This window comes from Daldinia caldariorum, assembly GCF_022478825.1.
Source record: "Daldinia caldariorum strain CBS 122874 unplaced genomic scaffold F4812scaffold_16, whole genome shotgun sequence".
NCBI classification, from domain to species: domain Eukaryota; kingdom Fungi; phylum Ascomycota; class Sordariomycetes; order Xylariales; family Hypoxylaceae; genus Daldinia; species Daldinia caldariorum.
In genome coordinates, this window is record NW_025953052.1 from 757,144 (window position 1) to 769,474 (window position 12,331).

At 49.5% G+C, this 12,331-nt stretch overlaps 6 protein-coding genes across 6 annotated transcripts; 4 read left to right on the forward strand and 2 right to left on the reverse strand.

The window, feature by feature from the left end:
- Positions 1-393: 393 nt before the first annotated feature.
- Positions 394-1,716, forward strand: F4812DRAFT_466693 (uncharacterized protein; the record flags this gene model as incomplete). Its single annotated transcript, XM_047938568.1, has 1 exon — positions 394-1,716. One exon carries the CDS (start codon positions 394-396, stop codon positions 1,714-1,716), a length of 1,323 nt encoding a protein of 440 aa, XP_047787557.1.
- Positions 1,717-2,454: 738 nt separating this feature from the next.
- Positions 2,455-3,883, reverse strand: F4812DRAFT_462088 (uncharacterized protein; the record flags this gene model as incomplete). The annotated part of the gene is made up of 3 exons (XM_047937977.1): positions 2,455-2,779; positions 2,850-3,537; positions 3,589-3,883. The coding sequence occupies 3 exons, from the start codon at positions 3,881-3,883 to the stop codon at positions 2,455-2,457; spliced, it is 1,308 nt and encodes a 435-aa protein (XP_047787558.1).
- A 576-nt stretch (positions 3,884-4,459) lies between these two features.
- Positions 4,460-5,737, forward strand: F4812DRAFT_440205 (fido domain-containing protein). The gene has a single exon (XM_047935133.1). The coding sequence runs from the start codon at positions 5,083-5,085 to the stop codon at positions 5,551-5,553; it is 471 nt and encodes a 156-aa protein (XP_047787559.1). The 5' UTR covers positions 4,460-5,082; the 3' UTR covers positions 5,554-5,737.
- Positions 5,738-6,185: 448 nt separating this feature from the next.
- On the forward strand, positions 6,186-7,790 carry F4812DRAFT_462090 (uncharacterized protein; the record flags this gene model as incomplete). Its single annotated transcript, XM_047937979.1, has 1 exon — positions 6,186-7,790. The coding sequence occupies one exon, from the start codon at positions 6,186-6,188 to the stop codon at positions 7,788-7,790; it is 1,605 nt and encodes a 534-aa protein (XP_047787560.1).
- Positions 7,791-8,971: 1,181 nt separating this feature from the next.
- Positions 8,972-10,891, forward strand: F4812DRAFT_452611 (amine oxidase; the record flags this gene model as incomplete). Its single annotated transcript, XM_047936374.1, has 4 exons — positions 8,972-9,206; positions 9,364-9,996; positions 10,083-10,494; positions 10,549-10,891. 4 exons carry the CDS (start codon positions 8,972-8,974, stop codon positions 10,889-10,891), a joined length of 1,623 nt encoding a protein of 540 aa, XP_047787561.1.
- Positions 10,892-11,046: 155 nt separating this feature from the next.
- Positions 11,047-12,075, reverse strand: F4812DRAFT_462092 (uncharacterized protein; the record flags this gene model as incomplete). The annotated part of the gene is made up of 3 exons (XM_047937980.1): positions 11,047-11,091; positions 11,156-11,437; positions 11,473-12,075. 3 exons carry the CDS (start codon positions 12,073-12,075, stop codon positions 11,047-11,049), a joined length of 930 nt encoding a protein of 309 aa, XP_047787562.1.
- Positions 12,076-12,331: the final 256 nt, after the last annotated feature.

Below are 12,331 nucleotides of genomic sequence, written 5' to 3' on the forward strand. Positions count from 1 at the left end.
ACATGAACAATATCTTTGTGTTTAGACTCGCAACGTCTCAAAGTTTCTGGTAGGTTAATCCTTATACTTTGGAACAATGCCGATTCATGGTAGTTGTTGCCCCTTGTTTCCCGCGTAGTTAGTTCTAGAAAAGCCTTTGTATGCCATGCTTTATGCAGGACAACAGCAATGTACGTTTTGTTCTAGAACTTTGACTGTCTCTGAAAAGGTATAAGAGGCCCTGGACCATGTCTTACCTCGAAGTCAATTTGTGCGAACCATCTCATCTTTCTTGTATCAATATCTATCGACACCGCATATCATTTACAAGCGAGCTGGCCTCGGTATACACCAACAGTAGTCTGGTACTTTTCACTGCGTATTCGCAAACGCCAAATTTAAAAAATCGCCATAATGTTGACAAAGCACTATTCGGTCATGGCCGCCATGGCCCAACTCCTCGCCGTTTCTAGCGGCCACATGATCATGCAGACCCCGAAGCCGTTCGGAGGCCCTGACCTTGACAACTCTCCTCTGACTTCAGGTAACTTTCCCTGCAAGTTGAAGGGCGATCCGGCTACCTTCTACTCGACGTCTGGCCTCGACAATACGATGGCGGTTGGGGAGACCCAATCCCTATCGTTCAAGGGTTCAGCAGTCCACGGAGGTGGAAGTTGTCAGTTGGCAATCACCAAAGACCCTCAACCCAGCGCGTCGACGTCTTGGCAAGTTATCCTTTCTATCGAAGGTGGCTGCCCAAGCAAGTCCGGCCAAGGCCCTGATACATATGACTTCAAGATCCCGGACGGCGTAGCGCCTGGCAAATACGTCTTCTCCTGGACCTGGATCAGCAAGCTCGCGGGCCAGCCCGAGTACTACATGAACTGCGCGCCCATCACGGTCACGGGCGGCAATTCCAAGCGCTCCGATAACGAGACCATGGAAATCCTCCCCCGCGACGGCCAGTTCCCCGAGCTCTTCGTAGGTAACCTCGCCGACATCAACTCGTGCAAGACGGAGCCCAGCACCGACCCCCAGTACCCCGACCCCGGCCCGAACGTCATTCGTCCGGGCGCAAACAGCAAGTTCGCCAAGGTCCAGGGCGACAACTGTGTTCCCAAGGGTGCTAAGGCTGGCACGTCATCCGGCGACAGCGGAGCTCCTGCGGACCCAGGCACCCCTAGCACTGGTGCGGGCGGCGGCAACGGCAACGCTCCCCTAAGCTCTGCCGCCCCACCAAGCAGCGCTTCTCCTGCTCCCAGTGCCCCTCCCGCTTCAAGCGCTTCTTCCGGTAACAATTTCATTACTGTTTCCCCTGGAGGCGATGCTGGCGGTAGTAGCACTGCTGCTCCCTCCCCAACCTCCCCGGTAGTACCCGTAGTCAGTTCCCCCGTCGCTTCCGCAGCTCCTCCCGCGTCTAGCCCCGCAACAAGCGCCGCGGCTAGTTCTGCAGCTGCCAGTCCTACCAGTGCTGTGCCAGTTAGTTCCGCGGCTCCGGCGGGTAGTGCCCCAGCGAGCCCCGGGACGCCTCCTCCCTCCGGAGGTCTCACGGGACCCTGCACTTCCGAAGGGATGTTCAACTGCATCGGCGGAACCGTCTTCCAGCAGTGCGCTTCCGGTGCGTGGTCTACGGTCATGCAGATGGCGGCTGGGGTCAAGTGTGCTGAAGGGCAGACGATGACGTTGTGGGGACGGGACAAGACCTCTGGCAGGATTGTCCGCCGAGTCGATTGGTAAGGTTATTGAGTAAGTAATTGATCCAGTCATGGTAGGTAGGATGTAAATATAACATAGATCTTATTACCTATTATACGCCAAATTGTGGTCGGCATCAACATTCAGCTCGTTTACCGCAATAGCATTCTTAGGCAGATAGTGGTTAAGAGCCACCATAAGTAATTCGAGATTCCATTTGCATTATAATTCGCGCAAGCGGCTTTCATTTTTCTGAAGATGTGACTAGTGACATTCTCGACATTGTAGAACTGCAGATTAAATTACACTCCTTTCTATCTTCTCTTCTCATAAACCCCGACCCCCTTCCCCCCTTTTTTTTCTCTTCAAAAATAGGCGTTTGAGCGTTAGGCTGCCCCTTTTATTATGGGGTTTCACTCGTCGGACAATGTGGACAGAGATGATGGACATGGCACACCACGCACGACGGAGTGGACAATACTGCCATTGGTCCGAATCCACAAGCACACTGTAGAGGTTAATATCTCCACAGCTAAGATGTAAGAACAATGAAAATGAATACGTACACAAGTCCATAACGGAGTGGGATGCATGTTGGGTTGGGACGGAAACAAACCCCCCAATACCTTCCCAAAGATCCCCTTATTAGCATTATCAGCAGAAGACGAATGGCCTGTTTTTACTTGGCCTTCGTCTGCTCTGGTATACGAAGTGCTGTCTTCCTCTTGAGTAGACATAGATATTCCAGTTGAAGATGGATCGGAAAACTCGCTATCGAATTCAATTCCATTTAAACTCAATCCTTGGAAGTTCAAAGATTTCGGCACTTCCATCGTCGTCATCATAACTACTCTCAAAGTGATGGAGTACATATAACGCCAGTGATACTTCTTCTAGATGTCGCGCCATATGCGAAAGTGCCGCACGGCCACCATCAGCAATGATAGCTTGACATAAGGGGCATGTCTTATCGTCCCATTCTGGATGGTCTTGTTGTTGTCGATAGAGATGTTCCACCCATTCTTCCCGGTTCGCAAATGTAGAGTTACATGAGCATGAAGCCTGGAAACAAACCCAAGGCTGAAGATCAGCCAAAAGATGTCTCCTATACCATTCAGGTAGGCATGTGAGTAGATAAATACCATGACAGTGGGGGTGAGAATTTGTAAGCTTACTTCCAGGATTTAACACCTTGTTTCTCCAAGTTCTTTCCACATGTGATGCAGCGAAACAACTGGCTAGCTCCTATTCCCCTTGTTAATGGTGGTATCATTGCTCTATTGGTCACATTGTCAAGGTAGGATAAAAGAGTAGCCTTATCAGAACCTATAGGTAAATGTGAATCTCCGTGCGACCTAGTGGCCAGACTAGTCCGAATAGCCAAATCCGTCGCTTCACTGTCTGGATTATCCAAGACAGTCTGTCGCTTTGCTACTGAGCTCATTGTTGAATTCCAGTTAGCTTTACCTAACGTGTTGGCTAATTCATAGCCGCACTTCGGGAATCTCTCCATAACTTTATAGACAAAGTATTCCATGGGATCTCCTGTGCCATATATACTGATGGATGGTTGCTCTTCAGTAGCATGGTCGGGTATGGGCTCTTCGAACATTGGTCCCATATCTGATAGATATCCAATCTCCGTCAACAACTCTTCCGTAGCATGCTGCAACAGCTCGTCGTGGTCATCAAAACCTTCGCCGTCAACGATTAGGTCTTCGTCGTCACTTGTATCACTTTCGCCGTCTGAACGATCGAAATCCAGAAGGAATTCGTATAAAGCCCTCTGCATTGCTGCTAAAACGTTGATGCACAGGTCCCATAATTTGCTATCAGCTTTTATGGGTTCATGCATCCCATATACTATGACGCTTAGCTCAAATTCAACCTCACTCTGATGATAGGTAAACATACCATGTACAAGTATAGAGCCTATTCTAATTAGTACCTTAATGGTCAAATTGCGAAGTCGTCGAGCGCTTCTGAGCTGGTTATCCAGCTCCCCGTCCTGAGCACCGTAATCATGAGCCCAGATGATGTAACGTGTATACCCATTTTGAAATTGGCGGTACAATGAGCCAGACTTGCTCTTCCCTTCAAAAATACTCCCCATCAGAGCTTGATATAAATCTCGGCTTGTATTATACAGCTCGGTCAGTATTACATGTCGTTTCTGTGATTCCTCCATAGAGAAATATCGAGTCGCCATCGTATCACTCTTTTGTCTACTGGGTTGCGAAACGGTGTTTTGATCTGGTTGAGTTTCTTCTGGCATCAGCAGAGGGTGCCAAAGGACGAAATATTGATGGATGGTAAGCTTAGACTCCTTATAATGATGTTTCCTCTTTTCTCCCCTACGGTTCAGGACATAGGGTTACCTTTTATAATGGGGGGGGGGAGTACATTTAAGTTGTCAGGATAATTGATAGCGCTTTACTAGCCAAGGGGTATATGTCAGGTTACGCCCGTAATAGATGTCGTATACAGAGTGGGTGTCAGAGGCATACCTGTATGGTATCTATTGTAGAGCTCTAGCAAGCACCTGGCCTGCTAATCTCCCTCGAAAGAGCTGACATGGCCCTCACACTCACTCTGTATATGATAACCACCACCGGCATACCTGACTGTTACTTAAACACGCTACATCACACTAGCTTTTTAAGCTTTAACTTTCTTTCTTACTATAGCTCAGGTTAACTCGCAGTGAGTTAGTTCATCTAGCCCACCGTATATAAGACGTGTGTCCTCGTCAGCGAGGATGGAAGGCACTCTCGTACGAAGCACTCATAAACCCTACAAATTGCAGGCCAGGTACGGCCAAGTTCAGAAAAGCTTACACGCTTTTATCTTTAAATTTTCCACATTGCCACTCTTCTACATCATCCTTTTCTTCTTCTCCCTAGGTTCACTAAAAAGAAAATGGCTTCAAAGTTAGAGGTATCGATGAGCAAGGGGTGGCCAAGATGGCTGAGCATCAAAGGGAATTCCGAGTTGATCAACTTAACTATTCGCTGCTCATAATATATAAGCGATGAAACAGCCAAGCAGGGTTTTCCGACTGATCCTGCACTAATCATTCAGTCGGTTCGGGCTAGATCTACCGCCCTTACGAGTGAAGCCGGGGAGTTCTGGTCAAAGTTCGAAGATAGTCTCGTTGAGTTCGTCTTCTCTTCGAAGTTCATCGAAGTCACTGGATCGGACTTCAACGTAACGGATAATTTGTGCCGGGCCATCTTTCGAGGCCAACAAGTTCGAGCCGAAGTCGAAGCGGGAACCCCGGAGTATGAAGAAGGACGAGCCGCACTGATTGCGCTGAAGCGGCCGAGCTCGCCCGAAGATATTACGCTAAGCCGACAGGAAGTCATCAACCACGCCAAAGCTCTCAATTATGCCATTAATCACGTTGTAATGGGCAGTGAACCAATCACAGAGAGCCTTCTTCGAGAAATCCACGGCATATTGTGTGCTGGGAAAGTTTTACCGGAGGAGGCAGGGCAGCCTGGGGTGTACAGAACCTGGGAGATCGCAGCACGACACGGCAACGACATGAAGAAAAAATCCATCTTCATACGCTCTTCTGCCGTCCCCCGATACATGGCTGAGATGGTAGAAGATCTACAGAAAGACATGTTTACTGTAGAGGAGAGCAAGGCCGTCGACCCCTTCGATCTTGCAAGCAGATATTGTTACCGGCTAGTCTGTATCCACCCCTTCGGCGATGGGAATGGAAGGATGTGCCGGATTTTACTCAACGTCATTCTCCTAAAATACGCCGGGTTCGTTAGCACATTTGGCGGCACCGAGGCCGAGCGGCAAGAATATCTAGATTTGGCACAGCGATCAAATAAGAAATTCCACAAAGATATGGGAAGCTCCTGAGGAGGATAAGAAAGGTCATCGTGAACTAGCGAAGTTCATAGTTGCGAAGTCTAAGCATGCATTTGATAATTTGTGGGGATGGGCCGCCCGATAAAAAGGGGGATCGCTATAGATTTTTTGGGTCTTCATGGGCTTTACAGGATAATATTAGTTACTAGTTCGGCTTGGTTAAGTTTAGTTAGATGCCTTAAGAAAGAGGCACTTATCGATGAAAACGAAATACTACTTAAGGCATAATTAATTCTTGTTGAGATATTTATTACATTTATGTAAGTCGTGCTAAATGATACCTCTAAATGATACCTAACATAGCAAATGATTGGACTCAAACACAACATAATTACCCACTTATAGATACGTGTACGCGTCTTCGTTCTAAAATAATGTGACAAAATCTGATAAGAAAGTACCTCGTATTGTGTGATGCATGCTAAGTACATACATTCTATGTAATTTCATGTTAGAAGCAGCCTACCAGTTGGAGGGGGTCATGGAGAGGCGGTAAGCGATATATTTTATATTTATTTTGTATCTGTTTGGAGTATGATAAATTCTTTTTTTTTTTTTTTTCGTTTCTTCTTTATTTCTTTCTAGTTGAGCCGAGGAACTCCAGTTACTGAAAGGTAGTCATCATGATTCCTACCCGGATATGCCGGCTTACAACCCTGGCATTTACAACAACCTCGTTTGCTCTTAGCAACGCGGCTTCATCGGATGGATTCGGCCCAAGCCTCGACAGCGCCCGCGAGAACGGGCCGCAAATATTCAACGCCCTTCACAATGCGATGCGAGAATTTGGTTCCGCTATACATCACAATGGGATGTCAGTATTCCCCGGAGTCATACCCGAGGGTGTGATCTTATATCATGGAACTGGCACCACAGAGGTACCTAAGGGGTTTGAATGGCTTGCATTCGAAATCGAGCACGCGGAAGCCTTCTCTCGCTGTCAGATCAAACTCCCGGATGACGGTGATAGGAATCCCGGCTCGGATTCCTCACAGTTCGTTATGCGACATCCACCACCACCGGACAAACCCTGGAAACCAGTATGCATCCCCTACCCCGATGGGGGCCACTTGCACATTTACCAGGCTGCACGACCTCTGAATGTCCTTTATATCGATGGTATGGCGGCCGGAAAGACGCAAATGGGTACAATTGATACCCAGGATATCTTGCTAGCAACCAACAGAAGCCGATCCGTGCTTGACGACTGGGGAAGGGCGGATGGCTTATGTGCGCTGGCTCGGAAGTGGAAAATTGACGGATTTATACGTATGGAACCTGGGTTCGAGATTATATATTGCGATTTCACGAATGGCCTAAGGCTCCTATCGGCCAACCGACGGCCGAAGCCAGACGACCCCAGTGAACAGGATGACGTGCAACTCATGGTATTTGAGTGGGCGAGGGCAGCTGCTCAACGGTACCAGGGCATCGGTTCGTCGCGCGTCATACTTGATTATTCCTCAATGGTCTCCGGTTTCTTCTACCCGATCAATTTGACAAACCCGAATCCAGAGAGGCCGGATCTACCCAGATTAGTGCAAGCTAGCGATGCAGAAATAGATGTTGTGCGGGAACACGTTGGCGACGCGGTTGCACGATCGGTATCGTCCCGGAAATACCCCGTAGGTTGGCAGGGAGTAACAGATATGATCGTTGCTCGATATTCCAAACGGTTGCCCTTTCTTGCCCAGACGAACTCGATCGAAATCATAAGAAACGATATAAATGGCCTCCTAAACATCTTCATCGATTATGCAGAGCCCGACGACGGCTTCTTAGCTGCGCGGAAACGCTGCGCAAATTTCTACCTCCAATCCGCGCACGGGCGAACATTAGAGGATGAGCTCATATACGCCGCGGTCGAGCAAACCACTGCCATGATCTGCACGGCGCTTTTCAAGGTGCGGGAGCTTGTGGTCGAAGACCCTGATGCCGACAAGCGGTTGGCCGTGGAAAAAGCAAGGCAGATTATCCGCGACCTAATAGAAACACTAGCGTGGCCGGAGTGGAAGGAATGCGGCCGCTGCCAGCCGGACGAGCTGTGCTTCGTAGCGATGTGGCCCTTCGGAAACGTCGAAGATCATTACAACCCCAGCTGCGTGAACTTCTCCTCTATCCTCGGCCGCTCTAATTACTGGAAGGACCTGCCACCCCAGCCACCCCAGCTCTGGGCGACTGAGCAACAAAGTGAGAAAGACGATGGCTTGGGCATCGAGGAGCTATGACGAACACACACACACACACACACAAAGTTTAATGTCAATAAAATGAGGGTTTCAAGCTAGGTATCTTAGAGTTTTAGCAGCTCAACGACACGAACGTTTCTTTAACATAAGTCTCTCCAGAACCGCGCTGGAGCTTTGGATTTAACGTGAGATATATGTACCTACTAAAGATGTTTTTCTTTTGGCATTAAGAGGGGAACTTGTTTTCTTACTTCTACTAACCTTACGTGTTACTTACTACTTCTATTAAGCCGACTATAGTACATATCAGCCGCGGGGTAGCCGGGCACTTATTAACTGTCACAACCATGAGAATCTGGAGCGGTCTCGATTTGCGTACTTCTTATAAGCTAGCTACCTCCTTTTATACTATTCACATTAGGTTAGGTAGGTACTTAGGATATTCAAAACGATAAACGTGTAACGACCTACATAGGCTCGCACTACGCTGTGCAGTCGCCCGTCGTTGCGCGTACAGCAGCAGACGATGCGATCGTGACGCCATCATCTCATCTAAGGTTTCGTTACCTTTTTTCTTTTTTTCCGGGTCTCCTCGGCCTCCGGGATACTACGCATGTCGTTTCCCATGACCATTTCTTCGCGCGGAGCAAAGCTGAATTTTTATATTAAATGCCGGCCTTGTGGTGTATGAAATTCCCCTTAGAGACCGGGCGCGTATCGCGTTGAGTAGAAAAATAAAACGTCACAGTTCGCGAAAAAAGGCTGCCCGGCCCAGCTGTCTCCTCACACCGGTAAATCAACCGGGCTGGCAGATTTGTATCGCGATGCGACCCCTCGGGCTGCTGGATGCCGCTTAGTGGTTCTGCACGCCGAGCCCATCGTTATCACACCTGAGCGGGCAATGCAGATCCTTCGGGTGAGACGGTTCCAGCTCCCCCAGGCCGGCTGCAGTTAGATCGGCTCTTCCCGCCTTATCAGCCACAGGGGGGTGGATGGCAAGGGCAGGATGTTGTTGTGATAATCAGTGATGTCGTTGTGATTTGTCAATTGATAGAAAAATAGGAATCAAGGTTCACTAACTAACTACCTCCCAGATATATAAATTTGTAGGTACCTTGATTGATTACAATTCGCATCGATGTAAGTCTTGAACTACCTTATTCAACAACGTTCCTCGAACGCAACTAATAAATCCCGGGAAAAAAAGCAAGCGTATCACGATGAAACTGTTGAACCGACGGCTTTTCGCCGCTTTTTGTGCCCTTGCAGCACCTCTCGAGGGTGTTGTTGCTAGGGTGGTGACGCGGGCAGCAAACGACGAGATCGAGTGTCGCAAGACAACAGTTGCGATACTCGGGGCGGGAGTTGCCGGTATCACGGCCGCTCAAGCGCTATCGAATGCGTCGATTTCGGATTTCTTAATTGTTGATCGCAACAACTATATTGGCGGTCGCGGTAAGTTTTGATTTTTCTTATTCTTTTTTTTTTCTTACAATCAGGCAGAACTGGTAAAGGGGACGAGTTGTTGGAAATCTTCTCTTGCTTCTTATGTATGACAAAAGGAAAAAAAGATATAGATGTGCTGACTCTAAAAAAAAATGCTGAAATACAGTGGCTCATACCAATTTCGGATCAAAACCCGACGGAACTCCCTACGTGATCGAGCTGGGCGCGAACTGGGTGCAGGGGCTAGGCTCCGAAGGCGGGCCGGAGAACCCCATCTGGACGCTGGCGAAGAAGTACGGGCTGGACAACACGTACTCGAACTACAGCTCCATCCTGACGTACGACAGGGCCGGCGTCGCCGACTTCCGCGACCTGTTCGAGACCTTCGAAAACGCCTACGCGACGGTCGAGCGGGACGCCGGACGCATCCTCACGGAGAACCTCGAGGACACGAGCGTGCGCGCGGGCTTCGGCGTCGCGGGCTGGAAGCCGAGGAAGGACATGCGCGCGCAGGCCCTCGAGTGGTGGGAGTGGGATTGGGAAACCGCCTGGCCGCCCGAGCAGAGCGGGCTGCTTTTCGGCGTCACGGGGTATAATTTGACTTTTTACCAGTTCAGCGACGAGAACAACTTCGTGTGGGATCAGAGAGGCTTTAACACTTTCGTCGTCGGGGAAGCGCGCGAGTTCCTTGAGGAGGAGGATCCGCGGCTTCTGCTTGAGACTACGGTAAAGACGATCTCGTACGGCCCTGAAGGCGTGGTTGTGCAGCTGCAAGATGGCGGGTGCATCGAAGCTCAGCGTAAGTCAGACATTCCTAAAGCTTTGCTGGCACCCGGAGCATTATGCCTTCTATTATAACGACGACTACTAATTTAAGAATCACAGATGCCGTCGCAACCTTTTCGCTAGGTGTGTTGCAAAACGAAGTAGTGGAATTCGACCCGCCGTTGCCGCGCTGGAAGCGCGAAGCCATCGAGCAATTCCAGATGGGAACGTACACCAAGATCTTCTTGCAATTCAACGAGACCTTCTGGGATCGGAACACGCAATTCTTCCTGTACGCCGACGACAAGTCCCGGGGCTACTACCCCGTCTGGCAGTCGCTTTCCGCCCCGGGCTTCATGGAAGAGTCCAACATCATCTTCGTGACGGTGGTCGACGGCCAGTCGTACAGGGTCGAGCAGCAGTCCGACGAGGAGACGAAGGCCGAGGTCATGGAGGTGCTTAGGAAGATGTTTCCGGACAAGGAGATCCCTGACCCTATCGACTTTCACTATCCGCGATGGAGCACAGAAGAGTGAGTAAGAAACGTCTGATTTAGAGATATGGGGTGCTGATAATTATTCCCAAGATGGGCCTACGGTTCTTATAGCAATTGGCCGGTAGGCATGACGTTAGAGAAGCACCAAAACCTTCGAGCCAACGTCGACCGGCTTTGGTTCGCCGGCGAGGCCACCTCGGCGCAGTACTATGGGTTCTTACACGGGGCTTGGTTTGAAGGTCGGGATGTGGGAATGCGTATAGCTGGTCTGCTTGGCCAGGGTGGGAATCACGAATGCGACGGGAACTCTACAGTAGGCTGTGGAGAGATGGCGAATTATAAGGTGCTCCATGGATCGACTTTTTTCGATGAATTTAACGCACAGAATGGGTGGTTAGCAAGTAGCTTCCTAACGTACGGTTACGAAGAGTAGGTTCGGAAGGGAAGAAATGGATTGAAATAATATTGAAGATTAATCAAGAACTCACTTTTTTCCCAGAGATAACTTCTACCACTACCTAGCAGCTGCATATCAGGTACCTAGAGTTCACATTGTTCTTACAACTCTCAACACAGATATCCAAGATATCATGGATTATTAGGCGAACTATTTACTCCCCGCCCAAAACCGGTCTAGGACCTCCTGTCTAGGTTCCCAAGCCCAATGATGGCATGTCTGGTGTAGCACGAGACTTACCTCGCCCTTCTGATCTCCATCACCCTCGTCAGTTACGGTGCGTACGCCATTCTGCACGTACTTCCTAAGAAGAGATCTGCGGAATCTCCCTGTTTCTCCCACGCACCCCTTCCACCTCTTCACCTGGCGGTTGTCGTCCGGACAGCGGCGTCCTAGCCAGAACCGGCAGTACCACTGGAACCAGCCGCGCACGTCGTACTCGTGCACGATCCACCCCTTAGCTTCCCACTCCTCGATGCTCTGCCCGCAGATGACGCCGTACTTGTTGGCCTCCGAGTCAGCCTTCTCGCTAGTCAGATACATCTCCACGTCGATACCGTCGGTCCATTCCGACGGTAGCTCTTTCCAGTCGTCGCGGATGGTAGTGCGGAGACGTCGGGAGTAATACGGACGCCAGTAAGTCCCCCGAAAGCCCCCTCGCGGATGATATCCTCGGGGCACTTGTTAGGGGTAAATTCGGGATGCGATTCGAAGTGGTAGGTTCCTTCCTCGTCGCGTGTTGGGGGAGAGGCGGAGAGCGTCCACGACGACCATTTCGCAATTAGGGACTCGACGTCCGGGCTAGGATCTGGTTCTGGACTGGGGAGTTTAGGTGCTATTGTGTTGGGGCCGGGTTTCTTCGCCTGGCCTTTACGAGGCCGACTACCGGACGAATCTGATTCATCGTGGACGTGTTTAGGAGTGGTGGGCTGCTTTGATAAGGTATTGACATTGGCGTTGGCGTTGGCGATACGGGCCGATGACCGCGTGGGGGGGTTGATATACAATTTGCGACGTTTTGCAGGGGATTGATTCTGGTTCCCGGTTTTTTGTTTTCCTTTTCTTGGGGAGATTATTGTATTATTCTGGATCCCTAGATCTTTCACGAGCGCTTCATTGCGTTTAATATTTTCAAGCCGACGAGCTTCATATCCATCCATGGTAGCTAGCTACCTAGACCTAGGTAGGTACCTACAGGTATCTATTACTGAGGTACGTACGACTTTGGGGAGTAAGGTATTGTAAATTGGAGAATACCTGCCTATATTTTATGTAGGTAATTACTTAGGTAGGTAACTTGATTGTATAGTAAATGACTTGATTTGATAAGAGTCAATGGTGTTTGCATGATTCAAACTGGGCATGTGAAGTAAAGAGCTGCTGTTTGAAAAACGCCACTACGTCATATATCAATTA